The 15734-nt window shown below is 47.5% G+C and overlaps 1 protein-coding gene across 3 annotated transcripts in view; it reads left to right on the top strand.

The window, feature by feature from the left end:
* CCDC190 (coiled-coil domain containing 190) overlaps positions 1-15734 on the top strand; it is a 442790-nt gene that overhangs the window by 370236 nt on the left and 56820 nt on the right. For all 3 annotated transcript variants that reach the window (XM_069641055.1, XM_069641056.1, XM_069641054.1), the window contains exon 2: positions 475-675. In XM_069641055.1, coding sequence (XP_069497156.1) covers positions 486-675 — 190 coding nt within the window. In that variant the 5' untranslated portion in view covers positions 475-485. The remainder of the gene's footprint in view (positions 1-474; positions 676-15734) is intronic.

A 15734-nucleotide genomic window follows, 5' to 3' on the forward strand; every position in this document is an offset into this window, starting at 1 on the left:
CTCGACAACAAATAAACCACTGAAGGTGAAATGTCCCATTTTGGTAGTTCAAGTCCCAGGGAAAACGTGTATTGGTTCTTGGAGTTTAAAATATGCACACCTTTTAACGTTTTGAAAAATACCATTAGAAGAAAATATCCTCTCTTGGTTTTGTGTGTGTGTGTTGATTTTATGAAAGGCAAATGCCATTAGGCCTGTGCAATTTGGATAGTTATGCAAAGCCAATTTAATGAAATGTCTATATTTCACTTTGATATGCAAATTTCTGGCAACGTCATATCTCATTGCGTTTGTTGATGAGTCCCCCCACTTTAATTTGTAGGACTTGACCCCTGAAATCAACCCGTTAATATCAAGCGGGCCAATGTCTGACAAAAGCAGAGGCAGATAATGTACGATGAGCCAAACTCCCTAAGCAAATGACACACGCAAAGTGCACCCTGCACGGTTTCACCCTCTGTTTTTTCTTCTAAGCCTTCGCAGAAATGCATCGGACGAACCCACACGCGCTCGATGCAGACCGACATTGGGAGATGGGCAGACGCGAAGACCGCCGGGAAAGTGTCCGGCTGTCCAACGGCCTCCACGACATCGAGGAGGCCCGGCAGTACCACATCAACAGCATGGCCAAGGAGAAGAAGCGCATCCAGCAGGACCTGATGAAGATTAAACAAGGTGAGCACGCTCCGAGGGCACCTTAGCCCGGGTGGGAGGTGGTGGGGATGCAGGGGTGGCGGCAGAGCCCGCTCAGTTGCGAGTATCCAGCGGGGCAGCAGTGGGAGGGAGCGCAGGACCCAACCAGCCACTACTACTAGTTAGCTTCCAGGCCGCACTCCAACAATACCACTGCAGTCCAGAGCAGCTGCAGCTGGCGAATTTGAAAAGTCAGGGGTGCAAACGTATCCCCCTGAATTGTCATGCGCGAGCACACGTGAACTACCATGCAGGAGCTGCCCTATAGGCCGCCACACATCCGCGGGCCCTCCCCTCCTGCTTTAAATGGAGGGGAGGCGCGCCGCAAGGCGAAGCCGCCGAGTGAAGGCAGTGAGCTAAGGCCAGGATCACTCTCAGCTGCTCTGCTGCGAGTGCCCCCCAACATGCAGCAACATCATCCTGATGCCCGCACCTTCATCGACCCTGAGGCCGTACCCTTTGTCTGCCTACACGAGGAGGCCCGAAACGACCAGAAAATGGCCGCCGCATCCATTGCCATGGAGACAGCACAACAAACCCTGCAGGAGCTGCCCTATAGGCCGACACACCTCCACAGGCCCTCCCCTCCTGCTTTAAATGGAGGGGAGGTGCGCCGCGAGGCAAAGCCGCCGAGTGAAGGCCGTGAGCTAAGGCCAGGATCACTCTCAGCTGCTATCCGCTGCTCAACAGCGAGCTCGCTGAATGCTACCCAAGGTAAGGGTAATGTCTGTTGAGCCTCTTGACTGCAACTCGCCCACCTCACTTTACTCTCAGAAATGAGCGGCTCTGCGCGCGCTCTCTTCTACACCCTCCCCCACCCGCCTTCACCTTACCAAATTCTGCAGCAAGGCTGGCGCGCCTGCGAGCCAGGCTCCAAAGCCCGGCTCTCCTCCATACCTCTGCGCCCACATCCGTCACATACGTTGCCGCGCCTAACACGCTAAGTCCCACCCCAGGCTTGCTCTTGGCTCTGACTGAAACACCCCCTCATCATCTATCGTCAACATTGCCACGCCTGAAGCAAAATTGCTCCAAAAAGGCTTAAATGCATAATCTACCCCCCCAATTTGTGCCGATTGTCATAATCTCAACCAAACTGCCCTGTGATGTTGCCACTATATCTGCGCCTAATGATGTGACCACTACCAAACTGCCTTGTGATGTTGCCACTGTATCTGCGCCTAATGATGTGACCACTACCAAACTGCCCTGCAATGCTATAGTTGTCCCACTGCCCCCTCTTGCCCCCCTCTCATCCTCCCCTCAGCTGTCCCACTTAAATGTGCCTTGATCAACTGCCGCTCCCTACCAGCACATGCCTTGAATGTGCACGACTTGATAAACAGTAACAACCTTGACCTACTTTTCCTCAGCAAAACATGGTTGTCCATCACCTCTGGCCCAGCCCTCTCCCTCGCAATACCACTTGGCTTCACTATCTATAGACAGGTACCGCTCCTCCCATAAAGGGGGCGGGGTAGCAGTCATGGCCAGGGAATCACTAGCCATTCGGATGATTCAAGGGAACCTTGATCCAGCCACCGACTATCTCCTGCTCAAGCTCCAACTCTCCCATAACTACACCCTCACCTTCCACCTTGTCTATCGCCCCCATGGCCCCTCCAATGACTTTCAGGACGCCCTTACCCACGAATTGTCTGACAACCTAAAGAAGTCATCCAAAATCCTGCTCCTGGGCGACCTAAACCTCGGCCTGAATGACCCAAGTGACTCACATGCCAAGGCCCTCCACAAAGCCCTCTCCACTCTGGGCTTTTCCCAAACCGTATCCAGCCCTACCCACTCCAAAGGCCGCACCTTGGACTGGTTATCTTACCACAATTGCTCCATCTGCCAACCAGTGGTCTATCCTGTTCCATGGTCCGACCAACATTGCATCCAATTCGACATCATCACTACCAAAGGACCCACCTCACCCACCACTCCCCTACCGGCCGCACTGGCACGAAGCTCCAAGCAGCTCACGCATGACAACCTAGCTCAACACCTTTCGGTGCCCGCCTTACTGCCCCCATTCTCCAATGACCCAGAAACACTGGCTGATGACTTCAAAAAGGTCATCACCCAAGCCATTGACGCTGTGGCCCCACTCACCCTCAAAAAAGCCAAAAAAGTGAAGCATACTAATGCGTGGTTTTCCCAAGAACTCCTGCAGTTGCACGCTAAAATGAGAGCTTCCTTCACTTCCTGGAGCAAATCTCCCACAGAAAACACCAAGGCTGCCTTCAAAGAACTGTCCAAACAATACAAAACTGCTATCACCACTGCTAAAGCCTCCTCCTTTAACACGAGGATAGCCAATGCTAAATCAGGGACAAGAGAAATATTCTTTATCTTCAGAGAGCTGGAGACCCCTTCCACACCCCACACCCTTCTTCTCTCCTCAAGGATAAAGCCTGGTGCAACACAATCCAGTCTGCCATGCTGAACAAGCTTGAAACATTGCAGGCAAAGATCATTGCTCATCAAAAAGCTCTCACCAACCTTATAGCCAAGAATCACAACAACCCACCTCCATGTAAGACCATCCCCAGCTGCTCCCTGGTGTTTGATTTTAAAGACATGAATGAAACAGAAGTCATCACACTTCTCCGGTCTATCAACCCATTAAATTGTAAAGGAGATGCCTGCCCGGCACAGGTCATCAAGGACTGTGCACCCTGCCTAGCCCCATTCATCACAGCATTCATCAATGCCTCCTTCCGGTCTGGCAATGTCCCTCTTGGACTCAAAGAAGCGTGGGTTCGTCCACTGCTTAAAAAACCTTCCTTGGACCCCACCATCCCAGGAAAATACCGGCCCATAACCACTGTCCCCTTCCTCTTAAAAATCCTGGACAAAGCAGCCTACCTGCAAGTTCAGAAATTACTTGAGAAAACCATCTTCTTGGCCTACGGCAATCGGGGTTCAGACCTTGTCATGGCACAGAAACTGCCCTCCTTGACCTGAAAAACCAGATCGATGACCTCAGAGACGCTGACAAACCTGCACTCCTTCTGCTCCTAGACCTCTCTGCTGCATTTGATCTAGTTGATCACAAGACCCTTTGCCATCACCTTTCCACAGCTGAAAACCTTTCGACCAAAGCTTGCAAGTGGATTACCTCATTTTTTCAGGACAGAGCAATGAGGGTTTTCTCAGACTCCTCCTGTGCAACTCCCAGCACCATCAAATGCGGGGTTCCACAAGGTTCCTGTAATGCCCCTACCCTATACAACCTCTTCACCAGGCCACTATTCAAAATCCTGGATGCCCTTGGAATCTCATATACGAATTATGCAGATGACACCAAGGTGCTCACCCCCCTCAAGGGTGACTACCAATCTGACACTAACACCCTCAACTCTATCTATACGACTATCCAATCCTGGATGGCAGAAAATTGGCTCTGTCTCAACAGTGAGAAGACCGAGCTTCTACTGGTAGGCTCCCCCTCCACCCTGAACAAACGTGACCAACAATACTCCTCCTTCACCATTGATGACATCCCTATCACTGTCTCACAATCAATTAAAACACTGGGTGTATACCTGGAACCTAACCTATCCATGGACAGACAGGTCAACGCCATTGCATCCACCTCTGCCTACCACTCCAAACTCATCAATACTATAAGACCCTTCCTGTCACAACAAAATTGCCTTACCATTGCCAGGGCCATAATCGGATCCAGATTGGACTATTGTAACGCCCTCCTGGTAGGCACCTCAGCCAAGAATCTTTCTAAATTACAAATTGTCCAGAACAATGCGCTCAGGGCCACCACTGGACTCTCACGTAGGGATCACATCTCTGCACTTAGAAGACAGGTCCACTGGCTACCAGTCAAAGAAAGGATCATATTCAAAACCCTTGCCCTGACATAAAAGTCTCTTCATGGACAGGCACACCCCTACCTTGCCCGTAGAATCTCAAAACCCCCCACCTCCAGGCCTACCAGAACCCCCTACTCCAACTTGATTGCAGTTCCCAGAACACGCAAAGCCCGGGCTGGCGGCACCATTTTCCCAACTCTGGCAGCCACCCACTGGAATTCACTCCCCGCTCACATTAGGACTATTGACTCCCATGCAGCCTTCCGCAAGGCCATCAAAACCAGTCTCTTTGTATGATCTGTATTGTGCAACCGCGTTCCCTGCAATGTACCTTGCTCTAAGTATGTATGTAACCCTATACCATGCACTGTACCTTCACTAAGTCTATCTACTTGGGCGGCTTCACTGTAACCCTTAAGTGAGCCTTCTTTGAGCACTGCTATAGCGCTGCGATGCCTGTGGGCTGTAGTGCGCTCTACAAATACAAATAAATAAACGAATCCGAGAACATGTCAGCCAGCTCCTCCCCTTAGACATTTTTAAGATAATGGGTTGAAATAGTTCCAGTCACCCAAGAAATTTCTGAAAAAATGGGCAATATTGGAGTACACATGAAGCACTCTAATTGATGGCACATCACCAACAGTACACATGAGCATTTTGCAACATGCTGGAGGCTTGCTGTCCTCAAAGAAAAACCATAAAGCTTCTCTTAACATATACCAGCATTGCCCCGATTTTAAACAGGTACTCCCCAAATCAGGACGGGCGTTTGCCCCCCTTTCATGCTTTTTGTGTACAAATTAAGCAAGGAGACTGGCCTAAGGACATGCCAGCATTGCCGCTGTAAAACATATTTTCATGCAGCTGGTGCAGGAAGAAAACATGAGCCCTGTCTTAATAAATAACCGGCCTGTCATGCTGCGGGTGCTCAAATGAAATACTGCAATCAGTCACATTATGTGCCCGCACTGCCCTAGCTCTGCATCACGCAATGCCTTTCCCCATACACATGAAACATGCACACATTCACGCCAAAATGTATGCAAACAAACACTTTTTAAAACATAATTTGTTATGTGTCAAAAACCCAGGAATGTTTAATTATTTCACAACTGACATTGTAAAACTTGAGATCTCCTTAAACTACAGATAACATCTTAATATGTCCAAGAAGATCCTTTATAGATACATTCATCCGCTTGGAGTCATTGTTTGGTAAAGGTATGCATCATGTACACATTTGCACATCCAACAATCAGCTATAACACCTAAGAGAGCTGAGAATTGTATTTGTCATGTCTGCTGGCAATGGTGCAGCTAGACCAACACTGGGGGGGTGGGGGGGGGCGCAGTGCTTTAAATGCTGCTGGAGTGGCTTTTGTGGGGGCAGGGCAAATTTACTTGTATTGGGTTCTCTTCCCGCTCTCACCAAGGAATGTTTTGGGAATTTAGTGTCAAATTATATTCACATGATGGAATGTAAAAGACATTGGGCCAGTAGCAATGTGCACAACTATGATAGAATGTAAAGGCAAAATGCAAATGTGTAATGGTGCCTGCCAGCATGGTAATGCTGTGGTTGTGATGTGGGGGTGGGGGGGGTGTTACTAGTTTTTGGTGCATGACGGGGGGATGAGAAAGGAGCACAAGACAATATCATTTTATCCCTAAAATCATTATATTTGCCCCATTATTCAATCAGGGAACTTAATCACGTCCATGGACTGCAATGTGTTCAGTGTGATTAAAGTCTTTGCACAGAATCATATGCTGTGGGTAAACACTGAAGCCAGGAGTTTAACCCATTCTGAAATGTAGACACTTAACCACATACTTTTGAACTTTAATTGGCACTAATAGCTATGTTTTGGCTTCCAAGGACTGCTTTAAGCCGTCTTATAATGTTTATTTGTGAAATACACAGATCACATTCTAAAGCAAACGGGCATTGTGTAAATCATTTTTGGATACGCGAAGCCCAAAGGAAATCATTGTATCTTTATGTCCACATTCTGAATGGAAAACTACAAGCTTCAGGAAGAACAATAACGCGAGTCCAACAATCTCCTGTACTAAACGAAATTGTGTATTGGTGTGGAGATTGTCAGGAAAGTAGGAAGGTAGGTCACTGATGGAAAATTCGGCTGGCTGACAACATCTAATGGAAGTGTTGGGAAAAGGGAGCGATGTTGTTTACCTCATGATGTGAAATGAAGGCGCCCAGCATGTGCATGGCTAATACAAGAAGAGCAAGTATGCTCGAGGGAAGATTGGGCCCACAGGGAAGAACCCACGTCAACCAGAAAAAGGAAGGGAAGCATTTGTAAAAATAGGCAAAAAAAATACCAGGAACCTAAGAAGACATTCCAGAGTATTCCAAGAAGCTGGAAAGGTGGGCTGGCCTGAGCCTGGCCGAATGGAAACTGACGCACAGAAGTTGTTCAGTCCAGCCTCAAGCCTACACTGAAAGCAAAGAGCCTCCAGATGCTGGAGGTTGGAGGAAGTGCTGCTGAGCACCTCCGCACTTCAGGAAAGCAGGACTTTCACTTGAGGAGTATGTGACTATTTGGTGCAAGTTACCACTGAGTACGTTGCCCAAGAGTGCTGTTAATGTGTCTCAAGGCCCTCAAATGGGGTGTTCTCAGAACCTGAAACCCTTAGTTCGAGGATCAGACAAGCTGAACAGTGACACCCTCAGCATGAGGGTCACGATGTGAATTCAGTGAAGAGAGACTAAGGGTGATGGTCAGATTCAGGGTCCAAATACTGCAAATAAAAGACAAACCGCAGCCTCTTCCAGCTTCCCTCCATGTTGGATGTCTCAAAATAATTCATACACCAGGATACACAATGTGATGCAGCCTTATGTGCATCAGGTTTTCGGCGACACGGTCTTGACATTGCAATCGGAAAACTGAATGCCATTAATGGTGGACAGGAGGCACTCCAAATAAGGAAGAGCTGTTGAAACCGTGTTGACAAAGAGTGAATGGCAGCCATATATCGAAAACATCCCTATGATCCACTGCAAAGATTATGGGTTTACCAACATTTTGCCATATTAAGCTTCCATTTTGTTTTTCCATTTCATTCCCCTGTGGCAGTGTTGCAGGACTGACTGTAAAGCACTTGTTGTCCTCAGTTCATTTTTTCAAAACTGGTGTTGGACTGTTGCTGCAATCGAAAACCTGTGTTAGTACTGAGGAAGCAAGCAGGGTTGGAGACTCACAGGCCCAGAGGGAAGGAACTATGAGATGTACAGTCAGACTCATTCATGGTCGCTTAATTCTGCATTTGCCCACATAAAGTGTCGTACAATGATTTTTCTGTGCATGTTTTTATCTTTGCCATTGATTGTATTAATCACTTGTGTTTTTACCTCGCATAAATTTACTGTTTGGCTTTAAAGGATAAGGTGAAGGCAACTTTCCTTGTGTCACTTGCCTGGTCACCAAGAACTAAGGTGATATAGCCCTTGTGGGCTATTCACTTACTGAGGTGAGCGCCACACCTGGGAACCCCTACGCTCTACCATCAAGTTTAGGAAAAGACAGGTTGCACTTTTGCTCAATCATGCTAGGTCACTGAAACCCTAACTAGATACTGATGTTGAGATGGAATGTACATATGAGGCCACAAGAAGGTACAAGTAATGTTGAGCTTTAATGAGGGAAAGAGACCCCCGGGGGAACCGAGTATTCGCTACAGCAGAACCAACTTGACCTGGTCTTCAACGGCTCTCCCGTGTCATTCCCAAACCTGGGGAGGTTCCAGAACAGTACAGGAGAGCAGGAGCAAGAAACATATCACAAAATCTCCCCCCATGGATGCAAAGAGAGCAGGAATAATGGAGGAAAGAAAGAAGGGCAGGCGGAAGAACAGGGGAGGGGTTCACAACAAAGGATACAGTTCAATAATACACAAAGTCCTCTCTGAAGTTGCACTGGATCTTCCTCTTCAGGGCTGGTGGCCCAGAACAGCCACCTTGCGAACAGCCAGCTTGCACCTCCTCTCCCCCGAAACTGTGAAGACTGTGATCCGTCACCATCATACAGCATCTCTATGCCAGGCATACTCTCAGTGGTATGAACGATGTCATCAAACAACCAAACCATGCAATCTTCCAGGACTACAGTTTTCCTCCCTACACTCTCAATCTCTTGTGGTTTCCTGAATTTAGGCAGTCCTTTCATCACTTTCTGATTTTCCCGAATCCTGACCCAGTCATCTTCTTTTTTTAACTCAACTTCATGGGTAGCTTTGACGCGGTCACAATAGTCCTTGTATTTTTCTTGTTTCTCTCTCACATTCTGAAGAGTCATGTCCATGGCAACTTTCTTAATATTTCCTTCTATCAACCACGACTCAGCCTACTACAAGGCACTCTGCTCCTCATCATGACAAAGAGTTCAATTTCACCACAGAATAGGGGGTCGTCCTATATGCATTCAGTGATTCTTTTAGAGTCTTCTTCCAGGGTAGTGAGTTTGCCGCTGCCAACTGAATCATAATCCACTCGACAAGGCCGTTTGCCATGGGATGGTTTAAGGATGTGCATATGTGCGTGGTTCCACAGTCCTTCAAAAACCTATGCATGCTCTCTGAGATAAACTGTGCCCCGTTGTCTGTGACCAGTTCCTCCAGGACCCCCTCTCTGCTAAGCACTGCATCCAAGTACTTCATGATTTTGATGCCCATCACACTTTCTTCCATGACGCACCATTACACCCACTTGGATGGGTAGTCAATGTGGACCACTATGTACACCTTCCATGGCTCCAACCCCTCAAAAGGTCCAGCAATATAACATCACCAGCTTCTTCCACACTGACCCAGGGACTTGCACAGGTTGAAGAGGTGCCACGTTCACCTCTTTTGGCTTGTTACTGACAGTGCACATCTGGCATAACTTCACTAAATCTTCAACCGCAATCAGCATCCCCGGCCACCAGTAATTCTCTCTCACTCTTCTCTTGGTAAGATTCCACCCTAAGTGGCCTTCACATGCTAAGTTGAGAATTCTCCCTTTCATGGACTTTGGTGAAATTATGCGATCTCCTCTCACTACACACTCTTTGCTTTCGGCAATCTCTTCACGCATCTGATCAAAGTCTGGAAGGCATTCCCCACACTCTTCCAACCTTCATGAACAGTGCGTCTAAGCAAACACTGTTCAGGGTCCTCCGCTGATTCTCTGATCCAATCCTCCTCTGCAATTCCTGGCTGAACATGGGCAGCAATTCTCTCCTCAGTCTCTTCCATCTTCTGCCCTAACTCATCAGCCCAAGGTAATCTGGAGCAGCAACCTGCAATAACGTTCCCTTTAGCTGGAGTATACACAACTCTGGCATTGTATTGCATGATCTCCAGCATCCACGTGGAGATTCTCGGTCAGGCCAAGTGTGGGCTTTCAGAATTCATTATGTGAATGAGGGGTTTGTGATACATCTTGATTATAACTGGCAACACCCAAATGAGTGTTCTAAAATGCTCCAATGCCCACTTCACACCCATAGCCTTCTTCCCAATGGTGGAGTAGTTTAGTGCTGCACCCTTCAATACATGAGAAGCAAAGGAAATGTTTACCTCTCTACCTTCATGGACTTGTCCAAACACTCCCCCTAACTCCACATTACTGGCATCAACCATAATTATGCTGGTAGCAGCGGTATTAAACATCATGAGGGTTTGTGCCTTATTGACATCAGTTCTTATAACCTCCCATTCTTCCTGGCATAGATCAGGCCACTCATATTCTGCATTCTTCTTCATGAGTACTCTCATGTGCTGGGCAAAGCCATTATTGTTTCCACTAATTCTGTCCTCAGCTTGATACCTTCGCCATTGATCAGATGTCATAGGAACGTAACATTTTGCACTTTGACCATGCAATTTTCTATTTTGAGGGTGAGTCCTTTCTCCCTGATTACCTGCAAAATCCCCTGAAGTTTTGCATCATGTTCCCTTTCCATAGATGTAGCTATCAAGATGTCGTCTTGGAAGAAATGCATTCCTTCCAATCCTCCAAACAGTTGTTGCATGAGTCTCTGGAACACTGCAGCAGCAGCAGCCAACACGAAAGGCATACATTTGTAGCTATACGCGCCCAACGGTGTCACAAAAGATGTTAAGTGCTTTGAATCTTCATCTAACACTACCAGATGATAAGCAGATGTAGTTAAAAGGTGTTAGTGAGAGTGTATGCTTTTCTGTGATAGTGTTTTGTGTGAGTGAATGTTTTTGTTATTTAATTTAGTGTGTATGTTAAGACTATTGTTTAAGGTGTTTGTGTGTTTTTACAATATATTGTATGTTTTCTATGCATTTTTGGTATACGGTAGGTGTTTGTTCTAAAGATATGCATATGTGCTTTGATGATCCCAGGGTAATGTCACTGCTCCCATAGGGGGAGCACCTTCCCATGAGGTCAGGGTGGTAAGGCTGCTACCCGATACTCCCCCAGGCGGTGGTACTCAGCGGGAGGATCTCATGGGGAGGGAAACCCTATATGGGACTAGCGACGATTATCATGGGGCAACATGGTATATACCCCCTCCACATCTGTCCCCTTCAACCTCCTACCCTACTCAGTCCTCTGTAGTCCCCCACACTCTGGTATGCATGTGTAGAGTCGAACACCCCATCCACATAGGACATACTGAGATGAGGGAGACTAAGGACTACCCAGATGGAGTACAAGGAAGTACTGGGACAAAGAAGAACTGCTGAGAACGAAAGAGCCTACCTCGGAACCAAGGTACGTGGTTCAGTCAATACGAACACTATGTGAGTTAAAAAAGTGAAGAAGGACTACACAATTTGTCTAACCTGCCCTGAAGGAGCCGTGGGAGTGAGTCATGCGTGAAGTCGGGAGTTCTGGACGTCGAGGGAGGAGGCTGGTGTAGAGCAGTGCCAGAAGCAGGAGACTACTCGCTGAACTCCAAATGCCAAGACCCTGGCATCTGTACACTTTGATCAGTGTGGAAAACCAAGACCACACCGAACCTCAAAGGGATTCCACTACAGAACCGCTGCAGCACCGAACCCGAACCGAAGAGAAGAAGAGGCCCCTTTGTGGTCCACAGGCACCAAGGGATGCCAGCAACCTGCAGAGGACAAGAAACTAGGTATACAGGTTACCAAGAAGGTGTGAGGGCCAGGGGAAGTCCTGTGAAAGCCCGAAGGGGAAGAAGAGAACCACAGACAAGGGTCTGGGACCGATACAAAGTTGGGGAAGCCCTGCGAAAGCCATACTCAAGGGTCAGGGACACATATCAACTCAGGGAAGTCCCATGAAGCATATGATCGAGAGTCTGGGACTCATACGAAGTCCGCGAAGCTGCGCGAGAGCCATATTAACTTGGAGAAGCCCAGCGAGAGCCATATACAAGGGTCGAGAACACATATCAACTCGGGGAAGTCACAACAAACACGCAACTGAGGGTCTGGGACCCATATCAAGTCAGGGAAGTCCAGAGAAGCATGCAAACAGGGGCCGAGGACCCACAAATTGGTATGTGAACCTTGGTTAAGAAGTCAGAAGGGTCGGGACCCATTGTTAAAGAAAAAGACCATTAAGAACAACTGATCTCCATCAACAAGTCTGGCAGGATAGTGAACCAGACTTGTTGCTATGTCGGTGAACCTGAGATAGGCCAGGCAAAGGGATACATTCCCCCTGATATTTGAGAACTGTGTTTTTGTGAATCAGACAGTCTGAGAAAGGAAAGGAAAACATGTCCCCATCGAACAACTGATCTCCATCAACAAGTCTAGCAGGATAGCGAGCCAGACTTGTTGCTACATCGGTGAACATGAGAAAGGCCAGGAGAAGGGAGACATTCCCCCATCGATCCTTTTTGTGCCCGTTTTGAGAAGTCAGAGCAGGTTAGGGGGACAGAGGCACCCCCCAACAGTGCAAACTAGAAATTGAACTGAAGAGACTTTCTTTTCTACATATTTGACAGATTATCCATTGCAGAGAACTTAACTGAGATCTTTTGATTTAACACAAGGAGAAGAACTCTTTTGTTTCCTCATCGGGAAGTGAACATTAAGCTATCGTCCAGAAGGAAGGAGCAATCCTTCTAGAGCAAGAAGATACCCAGTTTTCCTTATTCTATTATGGAGTGTAAGGGACAGAAATAGGTATGGACACAGGACGGTGGACATTTTACTTTATTGTACACCCTGACAGAATCCCTTAGTATTTTTGTTGAGGCAGGGCAACCCCTCTTAGAAATAGGGCACCATAGGTTTTCTTCTCTTTACTTTTATTCCTCAATAAATGTCTTTGCCAACAACTATGCCACCACTGTGTCAGACTTGTACTTCTGCAGCCTTACAGTGCTTATCATACAGTTTGTCACAGATGGCCTCAAGAACACACCAACTCTCAAAGATGGCTCACAGGTTTTTAAAAGAATGTTGGATGGGTCTTACTAAGGGCCTTCCCTCTTTCTCTCTCTTTCTCGTCTCCAATGGCCTTTTCCCTCCCTAGTCCAGGGATCCCTAAATCCCAAGGTGGTAACCAGAGATTGGTAACCCTACTGTCTATGTTCTGGCTGGCAACTTGTGAGGGACTAAAGGCAGTCATCTTATCTTTCTGGCTTCCTCACAGAATTTCTAGGTGCAACCTAACAAAGTCACACAAGTACCCAAACGGTCTCAAGAAATGGTGCCTTCCATACACCCAAGTCTCACTTAGCCTTTACCTTTCACACCCCTTGTAACTTTCACACCCCTTGTAAGCCTTGTAAGCCTTACCCTGATGTTCTTTCCTCCCTTCCCCTTCCTTCCACACTGTTCCCTCTTCTCTTCTCTTTCTATCCCTTTCTCTACCTTTCCCTGTCCCTCCAATGTTCTTCTGTCCATTACCATGTTCCCTTGGTCTCAACTACTCTCCCCACTACTACTTTCCACCATCCTCTCTACTACTCTCCCCTCTTCACTCAACAACTCTCCCTAGTATCTTCTACTGATCTCCCCTCTCTACTCAACTACTCTCCCCTGCCCCTCCCCACTCTACTACTCTCCACTCCAATCCACACCACTCCTTCTCTAATAGTCACCCTTCTTGCACTTTCTCATTCACCTGGTTCACTCGCTCTCACATATACCTCCTACTCACGTAATCTCATTCACTCTGTCACTCTCTTCATTCACCATACATGCACTCTCACACCCAAGTACAACTTTCCCTCACCAAACAATAGCTCACCTTGCACACAATCTTTACAATCCTCCTCCAAGCTCTGATGTGCTGTCCTTCCTGCTCTTGGTCTCTTGGTTCACCACCATCAGCCAAACAACTCACATTGGCCAGTTTTCTGTGTTTCCTATTATGCTCCTCCCCATCCCATTGGTCCTGCCATCCCACTGGTTCTCCTGATAATTCTCTCTGCTGCTCTCTCCCTGGTGCGGGACTGTAAAATGCCACTAAAGCCCTGCCATCCCCTCAGATCCAGGTGCGCCGGAGTTCCGGCATGACAGCTTGTGACAAAGTCTTTCTTAAAGTTATTGTATGCATGGTCTTCAAACGCAGGACCGCTCGTGGTCTGCACTGGCAGAAGGCGAGAAATACAATCACTCTGAAAGTTCTAAAGAGAGGGTGTTTCAAAGAGTTCTGGCTGCCGGTCAGTCACCACCACCTCTTTCGTTGTTGGGTTGCTCATTCCCTCCTCTGCTGCAAGGAATTCTGGGCTCCGGAGCCCTGAAAGAGAAGAAAAAGAACACTGTGCAGTCAGTGCTTGATTTGTTAAAAAGTAAGTGCCGGGGCCCAAACATTTTCTAACTTATCTGTGACACATTGGGGTGGGCAGCTTATGCACACCCCTGCCACTACCTATGTCAGCATATTTAGGTTAAAGCTGCAACTCCCAACGGTTCAGTACAGTGGCAGGAGTCATGTGTACGATACCAATCAGCATAACATTGCATAGCATAACGTACTATATGTGTCTTGAAATAAGAGCATGTTATGTGTTTCTTCGAACACACCATCATCGTTCACATTCTACTCTGATTCTGTAGGTGGAAAGTGGAACGGTTGACCATCTAGCCACAGAAAAATGAGCAAACTTGATTTCCTCCGATGGGAGCTTAATAGACAAATGCAGACAACATCATTCGCACTTTCATTTCATGCTGAACAGTTATATCTTCTCGTATAGGCTGGCACTCATGATGTGATTTTCTGCATTTGTAAGGTGCCCGTTGAACCAGGCAGAATGAACTGCAGCTCGGCGCAGGTGGAACAATAAAGGCAGTCCGAAGTAAACTAGAGAAAGTCCTATTTATTGAAAACACGAAAAAGGAATGTTTTCAATTTTATTCTCGACACACACACGGAATCAGCTGAGTGCTTTTCCTAAAGGCAGCTGATTCGAGAGTCTACGCTATGCCATGGAAAAATGTCTGCCACCTCTCGTGCTGCAACACATATGTGGAAAAGTGCAGATATATTTAGTCTCTGACCGCAGTCTTGTGACTGGGTTATATAGGGTGATCTTAGTGCATAGGTAAGTTGGGGCCCTCTCATGGGGGCACTTCTATATGAGAAATAACATCTTGAGGATAACGCGCTGATGGACTGGGAACCAGTGGAGATCAAGGTGATAGGAAGAAATAGAACAACAATTGGGAAGTTCAAAAAATAGGTCAAACAGCAGTGTTTTGAAGAACTTGCAGATTATGTAAAAGCTTATCAGAAATGCCAATATGCAGAGCAATAGCATAGCCCAAATGTGAGTACATGAGCGTGCCCACTAGCGACTGCTCATCCTCTTTAGGAATAAAATGGAGAGTCCACCTAAGTAGACAGAGACAAAGGGCCTCATTATGAGTGTGGTGGTCCGGATACAAGGGTACCAGTTGCAACGTACCGGCACCCTTTCAGGTCTTAGCTGCCGGGCTCAACAACACTCGCCCGCAGAGTTGTCACAGAAGCACTGGCACCATTAACAACGGTGCTGGTGCTTCCGTGAACCCATTGCCATGTAGTCCTATGGGACTCCACGGGAATGGGGATTTACCAAATCCGCTGCCTGCCTTCCCGCTCTGCCGCTACTTGTAATGTCCCAGTTGCACTGGGAAGTCAGGTGGTGGATTTGGTGTTACGAGGACGGCGGCACCGGCGGGTTACTGCTGTCCTTGTAATGAGGTCCAGGTGCTCCTCTTCGGCAGTGGCCTTTTCTCTGGCTT

Source organism: Ambystoma mexicanum, chromosome 1q (genome assembly GCF_040938575.1).
Source record: "Ambystoma mexicanum isolate Mex_15411 chromosome 1q, UKY_AmexF1_1, whole genome shotgun sequence".
Taxonomy (NCBI): domain Eukaryota; kingdom Metazoa; phylum Chordata; class Amphibia; order Caudata; family Ambystomatidae; genus Ambystoma; species Ambystoma mexicanum.